The sequence below is a fragment of the Miscanthus floridulus genome, chromosome 9, assembly GCF_019320115.1.
Source record: "Miscanthus floridulus cultivar M001 chromosome 9, ASM1932011v1, whole genome shotgun sequence".
Classification (NCBI taxonomy): domain Eukaryota; kingdom Viridiplantae; phylum Streptophyta; class Magnoliopsida; order Poales; family Poaceae; genus Miscanthus; species Miscanthus floridulus.
The window spans coordinates 26,436,959-26,456,811 of record NC_089588.1 but is presented as its reverse complement, the minus strand read 5'-3'; the positions used below and the strand labels follow the sequence as shown (position 1 = coordinate 26,456,811).

At 45.6% G+C, this 19,853-nt stretch overlaps 1 protein-coding gene and 1 pseudogene across 1 annotated transcript; one reads left to right on the top strand and one right to left on the bottom strand.

Annotated features, from left to right (window-relative positions):
* Positions 1-1,267: 1,267 nt before the first annotated feature.
* On the top strand, positions 1,268-3,542 carry LOC136481600 (V-type proton ATPase 16 kDa proteolipid subunit-like). Its single transcript, XM_066478937.1, has 3 exons — positions 1,268-1,490; positions 1,813-2,098; positions 3,116-3,542. Exons 1-3 carry the CDS (start codon positions 1,412-1,414, stop codon positions 3,246-3,248), a joined length of 498 nt encoding a protein of 165 aa, XP_066335034.1. The 5' UTR covers positions 1,268-1,411; the 3' UTR covers positions 3,249-3,542.
* Positions 3,543-3,952: 410 nt separating this feature from the next.
* LOC136481599 (long chain acyl-CoA synthetase 9, chloroplastic-like) lies at positions 3,953-11,287 on the bottom strand (annotated as a pseudogene).
* Positions 11,288-19,853: the final 8,566 nt, after the last annotated feature.

Sequence of the window (19,853 nt, the reverse complement as noted above, 5' to 3'; positions counted from 1 at the left end):
AACAATAGCGAACCAATCCCCGATTCCCCGTGGGGAATTGCCCTGGGTACGGGAATATGGGTACATTTATCTCCATGGAGGACTAAGCGGGGAAGAAACATCCCCAGCGGGGGCGGGTATGGTTGTGCAATCCCTATCCACGTTTCCCTGCGTCACCGTTTGCACAACCACTCACAGGGTCAGAGCCTGACCGTTCATTCACGGTCCATGAAAGCCCAACAAAAAGGGCTTTCGCATCCCCAATCTCACCCGCTCCCGCCAAGATGGCCGAGCAGGCGAGCAGTCGAGGCACATGCCGCACTTCTCTGCAGTCCTCCGCGTGACGCATCGCACGCACTCCCGCGTCCGTGCACCTGCCCCGAGCCACACATCACGCTTCCTCTTGCAAGTTACAGCGCCACAACGTACTTTTTGAAGCAGCCGCACGCTTTGGCTGCAATATTTGTGTTTTGGTTCCACGAGAGATCCTCAAAATAATTAAAGATAAATTTGTCTAGTGCGCCCATAAAATGCGTTTCTTTTCTAGTATTATTATACCAAAAGACTTGATCTACTACGATTACATAATCCATATATTGCATAAATTTAGTTTAATTTATCGATAATGCTGGCACACGAGCGTCCATCCAGACGTGTTTCGTTCGGACGGCTCGTTCCCGGGCCTGCCCAACGATCGGGCCCAACAGGCCTCCTCCGCTCCACCATCAGTACGACGCGGTTTTTCCAAAAAATAAAGAACATAGTGACATTTCCTTTCTCCACTGCCGCACGCATGCGACCGCCGCGGCCGCATCCACCATCGCGCTCGCCCATCCCGCGTCGCTCGCTCCCGCCCGTCGCGCGCGCCGCCCTGCCGGCCGAGCCAAGCCTCGTTAAACGTATTTAGCCAAAACAAAGGGAAGTAGATGCGCCCCGTCGGGTGACAAGTGCACAACAACAAAGGGAAGTAGATGCACCTCGTTAAACGTATTTAGCCAAAACTTGTAAGCATTTTGAAACAGAGGCTTAGCCGCTTCTCAAATCTCTACGGCCTCAAAAATCTGGAGGCATCGTGTATGATGCCACGTAAAGATGGGAGATCGATGGACACCGCTATCGATCACATCGTGGCGTGGCTGGAGTGGACAGCCTCGATCGACGGCTCTACCCGTCCAGAACGGACACGTCCAAGAACGGGATCCCAGGGGCAAAACTGTAAAAAAGCACGGTGGGCCCTAGCCGGTCTCGCGTCTGGAGACTTTCAGATCAGATCGGGGAGGAGGAGCAGGAAAAAGAAACCAAACTCGGCTCGAGAGAGATCGCATCTGCCTGCCCACCTTCTTTCCCCATCGACGCGGCAGCCCGGAGACCGAGCAACCCACCACCGAGAGTCTGAGTCAGGGAGAGGAGCAGGCAGCCGGAGACGAAGAAGATGTCGTCGGTGTTCAGCGGCGATGAGACGGCCCCCTTCTTCGGCTTCCTCGGCGCCGCCGCCGCCCTCATCTTCTCATGTTCGTTCCCCCTTCCCCCATCCCCCTCTTCCACCCGCGCACTCAATCGATTCCGTACCCAAAGCTCTAGTTTTTCCCGAAGAAAGTTCGAATTTTTCACCGTCCATAGCCCGATCTGTCGCCGGGGCTCCGTGGTTCGGCTCGATCTGGCCGAGCCCCAGCTTCCGGTCAGCGCGATTCCGGGCGCGCCGGTGCTGGATCTGCCCGATTCGGTCCCGATCGGGTGCGGGATTCCAGAAATCGACGGGCTTTTTCGGTCGGGCAGCGGGGCAGGTGCTGACCGCGCTGTTGTTTTCGCTTGATTGATTGATCCGGCGCACAGGCATGGGCGCGGCGTACGGGACGGCGAAGAGCGGCGTCGGCGTGGCGTCGATGGGTGTGATGCGGCCGGAGCTCGTCATGAAGTCCATCGTGCCCGTCGTCATGGCTGGTGTGCTCGGTATCTACGGCCTCATCATCGCCGTCATCATCAGCACGGGGATCAACCCCAAGGCCAAGCCCTACTACCTCTTCGATGGCTACGCCCACCTGTCGTCCGGGCTTGCCTGTGGCCTTGCTGGGCTTGCGGCTGGCATGGCCATCGGCATTGTCGGTGATGCTGGAGTCAGGTAAAAAGCTCTTTATCTGTAGTGAGCATCATGGATTTACTCTGTCCTTTTGCTATTGTCTGCTATTAAATGACATGTCCAGAATGTTAATATTATGTTATTGAGTGCTACAAGGTTAATAGCATTAATAATGTGACTCCTCAATGGTGTTATTTAGTGCTCACTCGTTTTATCGCCATTTATAAGTCATAAGAACCTAAATCCATGTAATATAGGTAGTTATTAGCATTCAAATTCTTGCTCATTATTAGTCTAATGCCCTTTGTCCTGTTGGTCTTGCACATGAATTCTTTTTCTTGGGACTTCAAACATTTGAAAAACGAAATGTCTAAAATGATGCCTATTTTACAGTTAATAAGTATTCTTTCTGACTTTGAACTATTTGCTGTCAGTTTAATGATGGCATATATGTACTCTGTGTTGTACCCCTGTTTTGTTTCTGCTCTCTCTGAGACATTTTCCTTAAACTGATAAAATAGTTTTGATTAGAAAACATGTAGGTTTGGGATTCCTCTGTATCTTTAAGCTCCCCATAAATAATAGTTCTGTGGTGAGAGCACTGCAGATTTCTTGTCTTTTAGAGTTAATAACTGTCTTGTTATTGCACTTCATTTTCACTGAAGTATGACCCTCCTAAGTTCTACTGTTACATGAACACAAACGTACTCTTGGATGACTACCAAATCGATATATGCCTATTTATACACTTGAAGGATGTTATGATCAACCTAAACTCCTTTATTTTCAGTAGCTCCAGATGAGATCGATAATCCCTTTTTTGATATTTCATAGAGAAGTTTGAAAATGCAATTATTATGTGTTTAGGTTCTTTGTTAGGTTAGATGCCTTCATGAGCTCTTTCTGTCACTACTACTTGCTTGATGTTATGTTTTCCTAAAAAAAAAGTCAGTAGCTTATGTATCTTTCACCTGGCATTTCTTCTTTTATGGAAGCAGTACATGCTTTTGTGGGAATTGAAATGTTATTTTGACTTATTTTCTGTGCCACCGATTTCAGGGCAAATGCACAACAGCCGAAGCTTTTCGTGGGCATGATCCTCATCCTCATTTTCGCAGAAGCGCTTGCTCTCTACGGTCTCATCGTTGGAATTATCCTTTCATCCCGTGCTGGTCAATCCCGGGCGGAATAAGTGCACTACCATTCTGCGATTACCGCACTGCTATTCTGAGAGAATTGAAACTCTATGCCCTTGTCTAGTTTATTCTTGTTACCATGTATTAATGAAACAATCTGTAGCTGAAGGAAGTTGACACTTCCAGTCATGTTGGTTTTGGTGGTGTCAAGCAGAGGTTATTTTTTGGGTTAAGGTTTGGATGGATGCTCCTGGGCTAAGTGGATTTAATTTTATCCTTGGTGAATAAAGGACACGGAATTGTAGCCAAATAATAACGTGATATATATATTTCTTTGCCCCTTTACTAGATCCCTGGATTTTCATAGCATGTTCACCGCTGTAATTGATGGTTTGTTTGTGATGTTTTTGTTTTTAAGCCAAAGGTTGATAGGTTGTATGCAGTACAGAATCATCTCTGAATATATTGAAATCATGCTGCTAGAGATTCCTGCCCCTTGCAATTCTGTTGGGCAGTTGTCGGATCTATTACTCCATGAATTCACATGCTGATCTAATCACAATCAGCCTTGATCTAATCACAATCAGCCTGTTTGTTTTGGCTGGATTGACTTATAAGTCATGGCTAAAAGTACTGCTGGCTGGTTTAGTCTGAGAGAAAAATATTGTTGGCTACCTGATAAGCCAAGGCTTATAAGCCAGATACAGGCTACCTGATAACTGTCCATGGTTATTTGTTGAGATTATTACTTGGTTCAACATCGTAGAAGTTATGGGAACCAAAGTGAAAGGAATCCTCAAGGTATAGTTCCCTACTGGTGCGTGGGGGAACACTACACATTATTGGCAATTGATTTACCATGCTCTCTTCTTATCAGTCAACTATTGTCTTAAATAAAAAAACAAAAAAGGGGCTTTCAATACCGATACGAAGTACAAAAAGAACTGTTGTTGCCAGTTGCTACCAAGAAACATCCCTATGACCAGCGTCAGCGTCACTAGCTGTACAACTGGGCAAGGTCCATCTCGTATGCCTTCTTGATGACCTCCCTCTTGAGCTTGAGGGCAGCCGTGACGAGGCCTGACTCCGGCGTCCATGGCTCTGGTATCAACTTAATTTTGGCTGGGATCTCAAATTTCTCCAGTCGTGCTTGCTTAGCAGCCTGAAGAACAAGCACATATCACTAAAATCAAGTAATTATCATACAACACATCATTTACTTATGATGCCCGCAACATTTGATTTATATAAAGTTGTACTGCTATGAGATATTATAGTATATATTTCCTTTGTATTTCTCAAAGAAAAATTGGAATAAAGAAGAGAATAATTGAATCAAATGCAACAATTACTGAAGCATTAAATTGAAGGAATAATTGTTTTTTGGGGTGGCGTGGGGTGGGGTGGGGGATCAGGAATGAATTAACTGAGATGCAAGGAGAACACAAACCTTCACCAAAGATTGGAGGACTTCTTTGACTGTCCCTTGCTTCTGACACAAATCTGAGAAATCACTATATGTGATTCCTTGTTTTGAGGCCCAGTTTTTCAGCTCACTCTGTGCAGCTACAATAAGCGCGACACAGTAGTTGTGGAAGGGGTCAGCATGGATCATGATCTGGTCAATGTACGAGCACACACTCAAAGCAGCCTCCACCTGTGATTGTATTATTATTAGTTAGAATTGATTAACGACTTGTTTTGTTTGGTTAGAACAAAGAAGCCTGCCTACCTTTCCTAGAGAAACATATTCACCATGTTGAAGCTTGACTATATCCTTCTTACGGTCGATGATTTCAAGACATCCGTCTGGGTGCAAGCGCCCAATGTCACCGGAGTAGAACCACCGCATGCCTCTTTCGTCAACCTTCAAAAAACGCAGTGTTCAAGAAAAGTAGCCACAATAAACACTTTCCTGGACACTGGGTATTGTTGGAAACACACCTTGTACACCTCGTTTGTTTTTGCTTCATTTTTGAAGTAGCCTTTAGTTACATTTGGGCCCCCAATAACTATTTCACCGCAAGGCATTGGCACATCAGTTGTTAAGTATCCACCTTCGGCCCAGTCTACCAACTATCATGTTAGGAAAAACAATCGAGTCTGAAGCCAAGGGAAAATAAAATTACTCATACCACAAAATGAAAGAAGCCATACAAATAAAAGTGGACATGCAAAAAAAAGGTCATACAATGCAATAGCTTCTGTTTCTAGATTTGCACTTCAAGCATTAAGATATATTGGGCTTATCAGTGATCTTTATACAGCACTTTTTCTCGAATACTTTAATATGGTACTTGGCACAGGTAAGAAAACATATATCCTTTGCAACTACAGAAAATCTTCCAGACTTATTTCATCAGATAAGTAACAAGATCTGTTATCAACTGTACCATTATGAATGAAAATAATGCTTGTTGCTTTGGGAGATATATGTCAGCTGAAATATAGAGACAACTTTGGTTCTATACCTTAATGTATGAACAAGGCAGAGGGGGACCAACACGGCCAACAGATGTTTCATCATACTCTGAAAATGTCCCACCAGCACAAGTTTCAGTCAGGCCATATCCTTGCGATATAGGAGCCCTGCAATAACATAAATCGCACTATCAATTTCTGCGCTGTAAGTATAATGAAATAATTGTATATTCATGTGCAAACTATTGGCTTGAGTGTTTGAATCCAAATTTGTGAAACAAAGTGGGCAACAGATGCAGTTGGCTTGCACATCTTGTGCACCTGTATTTTGTTACAATCAATTTAAATACAAAAAATAGCTGGGGGAGTTCCCCCACTGAGCCCTCAAAAAAACAGATGCAGTTGGCGTTACAACACAACTGATAATGCCACTGAAAAAAATAAGACTTAAATCTCACCCGAGACATATATTGATAAATCTCTGAGTATCCCCTGACAGAGGTGCTCCACCTGCAAGAATAAAGCGAATCCGTCCTCCTAAGATTGCACGAACCTTTTGGAACACAAGCATATCCCACAAGAGCTTCTCTAGTCCCCATGCACCCAACCAGCTTCCATTAACAGCAGCTAGACGGCGGCTGTAGGCAATATCAAATAATCTCTTCGCTAACCCACCTTTTGCATCTACCTGAATTTATCTCAGCGTGAAAAAATAGAACAGTTGAGAGAACATGAAAGAGCCCAAAAAGCAATGCATGAACTAACAGTAAAGAACATTACGTTTTTTCGTACACCATCACGAACACGGTGAGTATAGCAGGTACAGCGGTCATTAGTGTTGGCTTCAGTACAGAAGCATCACCCTGCGTCCCCTTTTTTATTTTATTTGATGTATCGGTCAGGGTCAAAGGTGACCCGTATCCAATTGAAGCCCCAACACCAGTTATGATTGCCTAAACATTCCAGTTGCATAGAGTGAGTGAGCATAAAAAAAACAACAATGTGGAATAGGCTGACATGCCATGTCAATGCTTACCTCAGCTGCCAATTCAAGGATATGTGCTAGGGGAAGGTATGCCAGGTACACATCCTTCTTGCCAAGACCGGGCACAATGGTCATAACAGCTGAAACTACAGCCAAGACATTTTGGTGGCTCATCATGACTCCCTGTGAAAAATTATACAAACAAGAATGTTGCCTCAATCAGAAGAAGTTGTGGAGTAGATTATCTCAGGAAAACAACATTGATAAGTGCACACACCCTGAAGTGATCTAACATGAACACTGGGAAAGAGAGTTTATTTCATATCTGCTGCAGAATCAAAATGAAGATGTTGAAATACTAGGATTTGAACAAACCTTAGGCATTCCTGTGCTCCCACTCGTATACATAATCACTGCAGTATCTGATGGGAGAGGCAAGTTTTCCTCCACAGGTCTTTGCAACCCTATGCTCTCTACCTCCTCAAATGACTTGATGGTCCAGCTAGTACAGTTTTGAGCCAAGGATACTTCAGCCGAGACACCTTCCTCATTAATGTAGATGACATGTTTCACAGTGTCAAGTTGCCCACTTATATCAATCAGCTTTTTAAGTTCTTTCCGTCCGCACACAACAGTGGTTACCTCAGTCTAAAGAGTAAAACTAAGAATAAGATCAGCTGAAAGTGCAACAGTGCCACATATAATAGGTATGGCTTTGTAAATCCTTAAGGAACAACGTTTGAGAATGAATGCTAGTATACAGTGGCCATAAAAAAGAGAGATGCCACAGCTAACAAAAGCAAAAAAAAAATCAATTGTTGTAAGGGCCTGAGGATGGTATAAACAATGATTTTGAATATATAGACAACACTGGATGAAGTAACCCAACCTCATTTAGTGAGTGACATAGCGCTCCCTCCCCCAAAGAGGCATAGATTGTGACAACTGCAATATTTTGTCTGAAGCATGCCTAGCAAAGAGAGGAATAAAAGATTATAGATTTAGCAATAGATTTGCCGAGCTAAATATTAACTCAATGTAAATAGCATAGGTAAAATGTGGTGGCAAATTCATTTAGCACAAAAAAACATAAGCAAAAGTGCAGAACAGCATAATATATTTCCGCATTAAGTACCAATGTCATTGAATGAAACCGGTCTTCATATGAGTATATGACAGTACAAATAACTTGTTAAATCTTCATATCCCTATCATTATCACTGCCCATTCATCAAGAAGAGTACCATCACTATGTTTCTAGAACAATGCAACCTATGTGTTGTTAAAGTATGGCAGGGGCCTATTGGGCCTGGGCTGGATGTATAGCCCATTAGTGTTAGGGTTAATTAGAGATAAGGGTCGCTTGCTTAGGAGTCAAGTAAACCTCTCTATATAAGGAGAGGTGATGTATCAATCTAATCAAGCAAGAATTAAGAAGGAAATCCCTTCCCTCTTGCCCGGCCGTGGGCAAACGCCCCGCGGCCGGCTCTCTCTCACCCTCGCAGCCCTATCCGTGAACAGTACCCGCGGTACTGTAGCGCCGCGGGTACTGTAGCGCGTCAGCCGCCGTCGCTCCCCTCGCCTCTCCCTCTCAATCCTAGCAGCCACATAACAATCTGGTTAAAGTATGGCAGGGGCCTATTGGGCCTGGGCTGGATGTATAGCCCATTAGTGTTAGGGTTAATTAGAGATAAGGGTCGCTTGCTTAGGAGTCAAGTAAACCTCTCTATATAAGGAGAGGTGATGTATCAATCTAATCAAGCAAGAATTAAGAAGGAAATCCCTTCCCTCTTGCCCGGCCGTGGGCAAACGCCCCGCGGCCGGCTCTCTCTCACCCTCGCAGCCCTATCCGTGAACAGTACCCGCGGTACTGTAGCGCCGCGGGTACTGTAGCGCGTCAGCCGCCGTCGCTCCCCTCGCCTCTCCCTCTCAATCCTAGCAGCCACATAACAATCTGGTATCAGAGATCTCGGTTCCGATGTCGACCTCGCTGCCCACCTCCACCACTCCGCCGCCGCCCACCAACGCCTTCGCGCAGCTGCCTGACCCGCGGACGTCCCAGCCGGTTCTGCCCGCGGGAACCCTGTTGCTCGTTCCCGAGACCTCGCTGTCGATGGCCACGGGGGCGTCTCCCTCCGCCATTGGCGTCATGTCGAACGCCGAATTGACGGCAGCGGTGCTCGACCTCGGCAAGATGGTGGCCGGGATTCACGCGTTCCTTTTGGGACCGCAAGGACCGCAGCCGATCCCACCACCGCCGCCCACGCAGCAGCAACTGCCGCTGCCACCGCTTCCGGCTTGGATCGTCGGTTTGTCGAAACCCATCTACACGGCGCCCAGTACCCAGCCGCACCTACCGCCGCTCCCGACCACCGGGGCTGTCATGGCGCATGGCGGCGCCCCGGCTCCGGGCGTCCTCTACGGCGGGGTGGACGGCCCCCTGTTCCACGACGGCAGCCTGATGCTGACGCTCTCCGCCGCGTCGCCCTCGCTGGACAGCACGGGCGCGGCGCCCTCGTCCTCCACACAGGACCCGCCGCCAGTTGCGCTTAGCTGCGCGGAGGACCTCGATCTCATCCGCTGCGTCGGGGATCTCGGGCATGCGGTTTCCCCCACGGGCGGCGGGCATGCTATTTTCCCTGCGGGCAGCAGTTGGGGAGGCGCATCCCTCCACCTCGTTCTCCATCGGAAGCCCTCCGCTCTTCTCTGTGCGGTGCAGACCAGCAGCCGTCTGGCGGGGAGAAGGTGTGGGGTCACCAGCGAGAGCGCACCGCGTAGCGCCGTCGCATGGTCGCTGTTGCGACCACTTCTAGGTGGCCATACACATGCACCCCTTTCGTCTAGATGGTGTCCATGGGATCCAGGAGGCGGATGGTGTCCACCTTATGTTCAGGAGTCAAAAATAAAGAGTCCCAGTCTATTTCAGGTTGAGAATAATAACATAAGCCAAGATGTAAAAGGCTTGTTTTTAGGTGTTAGGAGTCGAGTCAGCGTTATAAGTTCGTTAGGTTGCAGCTCGAGGACGAGCTGCATGTCCAGGTGTGGTGTAGTGTTAAAGTATGGCAGGGGCCTATTGGGCCTGGGCTGGATGTATAGCCCATTAGTGTTAGGGTTAATTAGAGATAAGGGTCGCTTGCTTAGGAGTCAAGTAAACCTCTCTATATAAGGAGAGGTGATGTATCAATCTAATCAAGCAAGAATTAAGAAGGAAATCCCTTCCCTCTTGCCCGGCCGTGGGCAAACGCCCCGCGGCCGGCTCTCTCTCACCCTCGCAGCCCTATCCGTGAACAGTACCCGCGGTACTGTAGCGCCGCGGGTACTGTAGCGCGTCAGCCGCCGTCGCTCCCCTCGCCTCTCCCTCTCAATCCTAGCAGCCACATAACATGTGTATTTGCAAAGCTTATTGTATTGTGAATGAGATGATGAAGAAACTTGAGGACGAATTTGCATTATCCAAACTGCACTTCAGATATTTGATGCTCGATAGCATCTATATTTGCCAATATCGGTAAATTGGTTGGGAAAGTACCTGCAACGCAATCTGCCACTCAGCCCGTGTATCAGAAAAAATAGCAACACGCTCATCCTTCAGGTGCCCAATCCGCAGAAGACCAGAAGCGAAATTGCAGACAGTTTTGAACGCATCAGCGTAGCTCTTCCACTCATAATTTCCCAAATGGAGCTTCTCAAAGGATCTTCCATCAGCAGCCACTACCATTTCTCTCGCAACGAGCTTCCTAGTGCCAAATAGGGGCATGCAGGCAAACCGCTTGCACGATTGCTCAAATAGCTCAGCAAGCGTTGAAATCCCCTCCCAGAGCGTCTCGATAGGCCGTTCAAATCTGTGGTTACGGATGGCGCAGCCAGGCTCTCCACCCACATTGGCTGGCACACCCCTCTTCTTCTCAGACTTTCTCTTGCTGAGCAGGAGAGATGCCACAAAAGGGAGAATGAATCCCAAGAAATACGGATTCATATTGCTACTAGTTTATTGAGTGCCAGTAGGCAAAACTTATTCGCAGAGGTCTTGGAGTCAGAAACCTGCAATAAGATTTAACTGGACAATTTTAGTTGTGAATGTTAATAGTTAGAAAAAATGGGTGAAATACTAAACAACAGCGCCAGCTATATGATTAATTTTCTCTTGTACACATTACGACTACAACTACGCATGCTGAGTAGCTGCCTACGCGCACAGAACATGACATCCTCAAAAATTTACAGAATCCCACTAAGCATTGTTTGGAGCTTCAGCGAGCGTATGTTCAGAGTGGCATTTGGAACTTCAGTTCTTGAAAGGGCAACAACCTCAGTTCTTTAACACGGAGGGAACAAAGCAAGAATTTCTGGATCACTATTTACCCCCAATCAATAAATCAATGCAATCGCTCGAGTCCTACCACTCGGGCGGTGGCTATGACTGAACTGGCAGTAAACTGAAAGTACCCTCTCCTAGCAAGGCTCGCATAGCAGTGTAAACGCAACCACAGGTTCCATGCGCAGAGAACTGTGCAGCAAGCACCCCAGAGCAGAGAGAGCCCACCTTGGCCGCGAAACGCGCAGTACGACGACGACCCCCGACCGGACCCCGAGCTACGGAAGTACGGATCCCAAGCTGAGTCGAAACGAACAGAGCCAGAGCGCGCACGTACCTGCGCGGGTGAAATGCAGGGTGGTAGCAGGCGGGGGCAGGACGGCGCGGAGACTGAGGAGAGAGGGAAGGAAATAAAGGCGCGCGGTCGGGCGGAGAATCCGAAGACGCCGGCGCCGCCGAGGCCGGCCGGCCGTTTTTTTTTTTGTCGCTCTCGCATCACACGGTCTTCGTCCTGTCCCGCTTCTGGAGTCGGGTTTTTTGGCTGGGTCTGGGCCTTGCGTGGGGGGGACTCTTGGGATCCACGGCCCTGGCCGAGCCATCACCGTCAGGTTCTCTGGCCTTTTGGGCCACTTTTGCTAGGCTTTTCTGTTTTGTCTGCCAAAAAAAAAAATCCAATTAGACTTTTTTTTGGTAAAATAAAAAAGAAAGAAGTATTGCTAGGCCAGCACGAAGCAGAATATATTAACTTCAAAAGATTGGTATTCATAGATATGTCATGGGAAAATTTTCACAATAAAACTAGACTCCTAATTTCGACTAGCTATTCTTTTGAGAATTGTTAGTAAAAGTTGGCACCTAAATCACCCGTCAGATATTTACAGTTGCCTGTATCTCCGTGGAATCATTCACCGTGCATTATTGCTTTAAACTTTTATAGGATCAACTACATGGCTCTATCAAGCTCCCACCTTTGTCTTCCACCCCCAGTGATTGGCAATAGCGCAATGCTGAGCTAACTTGTTGGGCCATGTTCAGTGTTTGGATTTAAGGCTTTGTGAAGAGGGTTTTGGATATGGGTATCAGATTATGCGATATCTATGCCTTCTTTCCTCACATTTTAAAACCTAAGATCTCCAAGAGTAAGAAAAAAATAAGTAAAAAAACTATAGTTTTCGGGTGCTCGCAAAAATATATTGGATGGAAAAAAATAGTTCCTCTAAGAGCACTCAATTTTTTGTGCCTAAAGCCTACTATATCATCATGTGGGCCTCACAGTTCAACTCTAGCCACATCCAACAGCTCTCTCGGTTCTTTTTATATGTCACGTTAGTTTTGTCCTAAGTTAAACATTACTATCTTTGACCATCCATTTCAAAAAATCCTTATAGTTTCATAATTGTATGAATATATAGCATGAAACATTTCTCATAGTGAATCTAAAGCCACAAATCTTGTATCATGAAACTGTATAATTTTTTTTAAAACCGATGGTCAAAGAGATACAAATATTTGACTTAGGACAAGGCTAATACGATATGCAAAAAAAAGAGACATCAAAATAGGATGGTTATTTAGGCAACCATTGGAAGGGTATCCCCCTCCGATCCCCCGCCCTAAATAAATAGGGTGATAATTTTTGGCTGTGATTTTTAGACACTCTTGGAGATGATCGAAGGGTGATAAATAGGAGTTATATATGAATAAGAAGCGTGCCACTTTTGATTGGCAGCTCCTTCCTTTAAGAAGGTTATTATTGTGGTTATTTGGTAATTGGTATTCATTTACGTATTATAATTAAATTCATCTCATACTAAACAAAGGAAAGGATAAATAAAAGGAATACAAGCTTTTATTCCTATCACATACCATCTATTTCTATTCAGTCTCATTTCCATTCGCAAGCCCACATGACAAGCTCTACCTTATAGGACTTACGGAGTATAAGACAAGAAGTTAGAAAAAAAAGTATTTGCCAGTTTCTTGAAGAAGGGGGTGAATCATGAATTTGAGGTCTATGTGGAAATCAAAGGTTAATTGTTTCAAACAGGAGCTTAATAATAGATGAGCTAATATTTTAGCCAAGTCTCCAACCAGTTATTAGCCAACTAGTTAGCTAATCCCAGCTAACTTGGGCTAATTTTTAGCCCTAGCTAATAACTAGTTCTAGCTGATCTAAACATACGCTTAGTTTGGGTGAGTTTGAGTCCTTACTGCCAATGGGATAAGAGCGCCACTATTTAGCAGGTAGAAGAAGATGTTTAAATCACCTCTTCTTCACCCGTGATGCCAATGCACACCCCCAGCGCCGGTCCTATGATTTTGAGGACCATCTGGTGAACTCGTCTCGACGGCCTCTCTAGACCATAAAATTTTAGAATATATAGGCTAATTTTACTTGTATAGGGAAAGCAAATCCAATAATATATTTTTAATTTAATATGTCTGATAATTATCGAGAGCGAGAAACAACGTAGACTAAAAGAGCAATATATTTGTACTTCTAGAACTAATACGATTACCTTAAAGAAGAATAGAACTCCATCATATCCACTGCTTCTTATAAAAAGATACTTCTTCGGGCATTTCTTGATGCAAAATCATCAAGGACGGTATCGAGATCAATAGTGTCTAAGATATCCTTCTCGATGATGCACATAGCCAAGCCATTTAACCTTTCTTGTCACATAGTTGATCTCAAATAGTTCTTCAACAACTTCAATTTTGAGAAACTTCTTTCGTCCGAAGCTACAGTCACAGGTACAGTTAAAAGAATTCGATAGGCAACTGAAATATTTGGATATCAATCTGCATCCATAACAAACTTCAGAATCTCTAGCGCCGACATCAAAGAATCTGGCAAAGTCACCTGCAACACCTTTAATTCTGAAAAAAATCATTGATCTCAACATTGGATGAGTTATTATGAGAAAATTTTTCCACAAAAATCTTGCAGCGCAACCAAAGATCAGCTTCATCCAAGGATTTCAAATTTTCTGAGTTGAACAAGAACCCAAAAACATTATCAAATGCTGTCATCTGCTCAAATCTACTAGTCAATGAAGCAATTGCAGAATCAATCATAACTAGGAAGTACTCTCTTCTAAAGGAGTCCACAACACACTGTTGTATTTCCTCGTCTTGGTCATCTTGTTCATCAAAATGTTTCTTTCTCTTTCGTTGACGTTTTGTAGAAAATATTGGCTCTATATCCAATTCAGATGCAATGTTTTTTGCTGTATCCATACTAGAAGTGAAACCTTCATCTCTATACTTCTTAAAATATGATATGACACCTTCAATGTGTTTGAGAGTAGCATCTATACTCACAATTTTAGATTGCAACTTCTTGCTAACCTTATTTATAGAGAATAAAATATCGTGCCAGATAACCAAACCAACTATAAATTCAAAATTCTCAAGTGCACTCACCAAAGATTGACATTCACTAACTGCCATTGGGTCATCAGTTGAAGCCTTCTCTAGCGCTATTAAAGCTGGTCTTATTTGAGGAGTTTGGAATTTGATAGCTTGAACACCTTTTATTCGGCTTTCCCAGCGAGTATTAGACCATGACTTAACTGTCAATCCTGGGACATTGTCAACCAAAATCTTCCACCTTTTGGTAGATTTTGCAAACAGGGTGTATATACGTTAAATAATGTCAAAAAAAAAAGAAATAGCTTGCCTGCAAGATTTCAAATATCACAAATAGTAAGATCCCAAATAATGGCATATTATATGAAAACAATATATAACATATAAAAGAAATAATAGTTTACCTGCAAGATTTTCCCATATCACGAAGAGTAAGATTCAGACTATGACATGCACACGGCATATATAGTACTCTTGGATTAATTTCAAGCAAGCGCGTCTGAACATTTTGGTGTTTCCCCTTCATATTTGAACCATTATCATATCCTTGACCTCTCACATCATCAATGTTCAAACCAAGAGAGGCCAATGCACTCTTTAATTCATTAAAAAGACCCAATCCTAATGTGTCATCAACCTTCAAAAACTCCAGGAAGAACTCCTCAACCCTTGGAACATTCCCTGATATATTCACACACCTAATAATTAGAGTCATTTGTTCTTCATGGCTCACATCTGGAGTACAATCTAAAATCACAGAAAAATACTTGGCATCCTTAATGATTTTTAATATAGTTTGTTTTACACAATCTGCAAGAAGAGAAATCATCTCATTCTGAATTTTATGCCCAAGGTAATGATGATGAATCTCACTATTTTGAATTCGCCTAATATGGTCTTGCATCACTGGATCAAATTCACCCATCATTTCAACTGTGCCTAGAAAGTTATCATTGTTAGCTTGATATAGTTTCTCATTTTGCCCTCGGAAAGCCAAATTATGTTTAGCAAGAAACTTGACAGCAGAAACGATTCTTACTAAAACTTGTCTCCAACGCTCTCTCTCCTTTGCAATTTCTCGTTGCAAATCATCATCAATTGTTTTATTTTTGCTCAACCTCAGCCTAAGTTCATTCCAAGTCATGTGGAAGTCTGAGCAGCTCGATCGGCGGAAGTCTACGTGGTGATCACAAAAAAGGCAGAAAGACAAAGAGGCTGACGGGCTCCTGGCCTCCTACTGAAAAGAAACACTGAAAAGAGGCCGACGGGCTCCTGGCCTCCTGCTGAAAAGAAACACTGAAAAGAGGCCGACGGACTCCTGGCCTTTGATTCCTGATGCGCTACCGATCGGCCATTTATTATTTAGCTATAGGTAGTATTGGACTGGAAACCTTGGCCCACAAGGCTTAAGTACTTATGTAGCTGTCCAGCGCCGCAAGCAATAGGAGACTTATATACTTGGCCACTTGGAGTATGGGGTCTTATATACTTGGGCGTGGGCCCCATCCCGCCTGGCCCCGGCCATAGCACCTCCTCCCCCCCTAGGGCCGGCACTGCACACCCCCTACCGCTGGCCTTTCCCATACGGCCAGCCGCCCCGGTCCATTTCATTATGCACACTTTTTCTATGAAAGGGAAAACACTTGTGGCTATTGGAAGGGTGTTTTAGCTTTCGAAAAAAATGGAAGGGTGTTTTCCCTATATACTAGCCATTGCTGCCCGCGCTTTGCTGCGGGTGATTTGCTTGGTATAGGAAACCTCATATTGCTAATATGTTTTCTCATCGTATTAGTACTTAAGGCTGGTCAGGTTGGTTGTCATTACATGGTGCCTATTCTAGTGGAAAGAAGTATTTGATGGAGTTGGGTTCAAGCAACTAACGCACTTAGATTTGAAGTACAACATTGGATAACATTACATTATAGGCGAAAATAGGAAAACTAAAACACAAATACTTCCCCTAACGGGAGGGTTTACAAAAAGTGAATTAGGATTCATTCTTCTTAGGTGAATCTACAACACGCATCCAATAACTACGGATGACAACAACGACAAGAGGAGCATCCCAAGGCAACTAATCCACCTTGAAACCACGCAGCTTGATTCCTGTGCTCGGTGGATTCTTTTACTATCCTGGATATGGATCTGCAACTTCTCGCGCTAATGGCTGAGTGAGAGGAACTAAGGGTTCTGCTTCTAACACTTCCGAAGGTGGAGGCGCTGGCGGTTCTACATCACCGGTTCTCCTTGTTTCAGTTGGGTGGATAGGGATCCCCTCCAAGATCGGGGCATCCCGCATTTCATCAACCAGCGCCCTCCGCTTGGCCCTAGTGAACAAATAGGCCTCACCCAGTTGATGAACATGCCGATCTTCGGCCTCCTTCAGAGCTTCTGACATTGCAGTCTCCCGGCTCTCAGCAGCTGCAGCACTGGCATGCGCTTTGGCGAGCTGCACCTAGAGCATCCGAGTGAAGATCTCGGCTTCTTCGACGCGCCGGAGGCACGCCCTCAGCTCCAAGGCTTGCCGGTCATACTGCTCATCCAGAGCAAGCATGTATGTGGTCAAGTGTACCACGGTAGGACTATCTTCTTGGGCATCACGCCCTTGCAAAGCCTCCATGAGAGCCATCCATGGCCGCCGATTCCTATCCAAGGGTGGAAAGAACCTCATGGGGGTACGGGCAACGGGCTCTTCATAGAGCTGGCAAAGATACCGCAAAGCTTTGCGGGCCACAACCTGGTAGGTGTTGGTGAAGCTAAATCCGGTTGCGGTCACACTCCAGGCTTCGGTGATGTCGGGGAACTCTTCACTCTTCCCAATGTAAATGGTAACCTCACACCGATCGATGCCATGTTTCTGATACTCACGGCCCTCATACTCGGGACGGTATTTGACTCCGAGCTTTTGCAGGGTGGCGTGCAGGATTCTAGGAAAGGCCTCAACGTTTAGGCAGTAACTACTAACCCAGGTTCCTGCCATTTCTGGTCGTGGCTACAAAGAAGGCCCGAGTAAAAAGCTTGCTCAAAGAGAAAACCTAAGCGAGCTAAAGTGCGACGAGTGGTGGTACCAATGGCCAAGGCAGGCTTTGCTTATAAAGGCCGAGCGGTCTGTGGTCCTGGCGTGGTTCACTAGGGTTCTTGCGCGGGATCACTACGAACAAATCGACCAGATTTCGCCCGTTCGAGGCGAGTGACGTGTGGTGCCATTACTTAGTAGTACGACTGTAGGGCAAGGGTCCGACAAGAGTGCAGAAAAGGGGTACAAGGAGACATGGGTTACTATTGACGTGGTTCATGGGCGAGCGCGGAGCACAAGGCCACAGTGTAGACCTAACTATGTAACAAGCACAAGTAGGCCATGCAGACTACGGCACGCGTGACACCTATGGATGGCGTAGCTGCTAGTAATATGGGATAACAATGCACAAACAGGCCATGCATTAATGCACGTCCTACGCGTTTGAGGTGAGCGATGTCTGAGGCCATTAATGACTAATACGGCTGTAAGCCAAGGTTCCGACAAGAACTCAAAAAAGAGTGCTACCAGCTAAGCCAGGCTCTGCTTATAAAGGCAGAGCGGTCTGTGGTCTTGGCGCGGTTCACCAGGGTTCTTACGTGGGATCACTACGAACAAATTGACCAAATTTCACGCGTTCGAGGCGAGTGACGTGTGGTGCCATTACTGAGTAGTACGATTGCAGGGCAAGGGCCCGACAAGAGTGCAGAAAAGGGGTATGAGGGGACGTGGGTCACTACTGACGTTACTCAGTGTGAATGCGGACCACGAAGGTACAGTGCGAACCTAATTCTGTAACAAGCACGCATAGGCCATGCACACAACGACATGTGTGGCACCTAAGGATGGCGTGTCTACTAACAATACGGCACAATAATGCACGTACTACGTGGCTACACCTCAACTAACCACCTAGGTATGTAGTAGAATCTACAAGATTTTGTTCTTTGTGCCAGCGTGCTGGCACTTACTGGGCCTCATCATTGCATACATATAAGTATATAGTTCCATTGATGCACACGTTCGTGTGTTCACCTCTACGAAGTACAGTGTACCGGCCATTAAGGACTAATACGGCTGCAAGGCAAGGTTCCGACAAGAGGGCAAAAAAAACCACGGGGAGACTTGGGTCATGGTAGGCGTAACCGCAAGCGACGCTAAGCACAAAGCCATTATGGTAGATGTAGTAATGGCGATCAACCCCAACCACCGACCATCCTGGGAGTAACGTGGCCATGCATGTGTCCTAAATCGTAGCAGTTTAAATGGTCCTGCATGGTCCTGCATATTACTTAGAAACTACCACAACGTCCCTACGAGTTCATATTACTTAGGTACTATTACAATAGTACAGCTTGGACGGTGAATCATTTTTATCTGATGGTAAGGAGGAGAGACATTAAATGTGTCCACCAACCCCAGCCACTGCTTCTCGCGCTTCGTTGCGGGTGATGTACTTGCGCTTCGTCGCGGGTGATGTACTTGTTGTAAGAGATTTGAAGTGTTTCAAGTAGAGAGAGAGTACAACTAAGTGAGAGGCAGTGGAACCGGTTTCTTTCTTTCCAGTGCGGCCTTCTGCTGCTTCGGTTGGTTCTTGCGGCTGAACTGAACCCTGTGAGGTTTCTTGGTTTGCCTCAGGCTACTTGGAGGACAGGAGGCCAGCGTGCAACATGGACCCGTACGTGGTGACCTCGCTGATCGCGGAGACAACCATCATGTGGGAGCCCAGGCACTCCAACGGCAGCGGCAAGGGCGCCACGGCTCCTTGATTCTCCGGCGGGGACTGACCTACCTCTGTGTGAGAGGCGGGCTACGTAGATGGCAAACGAGGCTGACGCTGTAAGAAACTTGAGATGCCCATAATAATAGCTGCGGTATGCTGGTTCTAGTGTTGGATAACGAATCAAGAACACTTCTTTTGAGCTTTCTTCAAAATTAGCATACTTTTATTTATAGTCTCCTGAATTATCAACTTCAAACCGAGTTGAATGAGCCGAGACGAAGTCAAAGTCATTCTAAATCATTTTTTTCATTTTAAAAGAAAAACGAGTTCCCTAGCTTGTCGTGTGCTTGTGATCGCTGATGCGTGTCGAAATTTCTAGGTTTCTAATTGTTTCCTTCAATCGGCTTATCTTGGCGTACTTGCACAGATGGTTTATGCCACCGCTCTCATTAACATTCAAAAGAACTCGATTCATTTCCACTTTCAAAACATCAACTCGTTTCCAATCCCAAAACATCAAAAATTCGGTGGATGGAGTTCAGAGGGCCATCTATCACAAGAACAGAACATGTATCAGAAGTTCAGAACCACCGGTCACTCGGGCCTGTAAATCATGGAGCTGAACCAACACCGCTGTGCTGATCACATCAAACAAGACCAACACCGATGCAAATATATCCCAACCCACAACCACGATCCCCTGCCATAATGGCACTCGTTATTCGCAATTACAAGGAACTTAAGAAGACAGGGTCTACAACCAGATCACACAGGAATGGTTAATTCTCGGACGGTTGATAACCAAGCCTCACCAAACAGACATCAA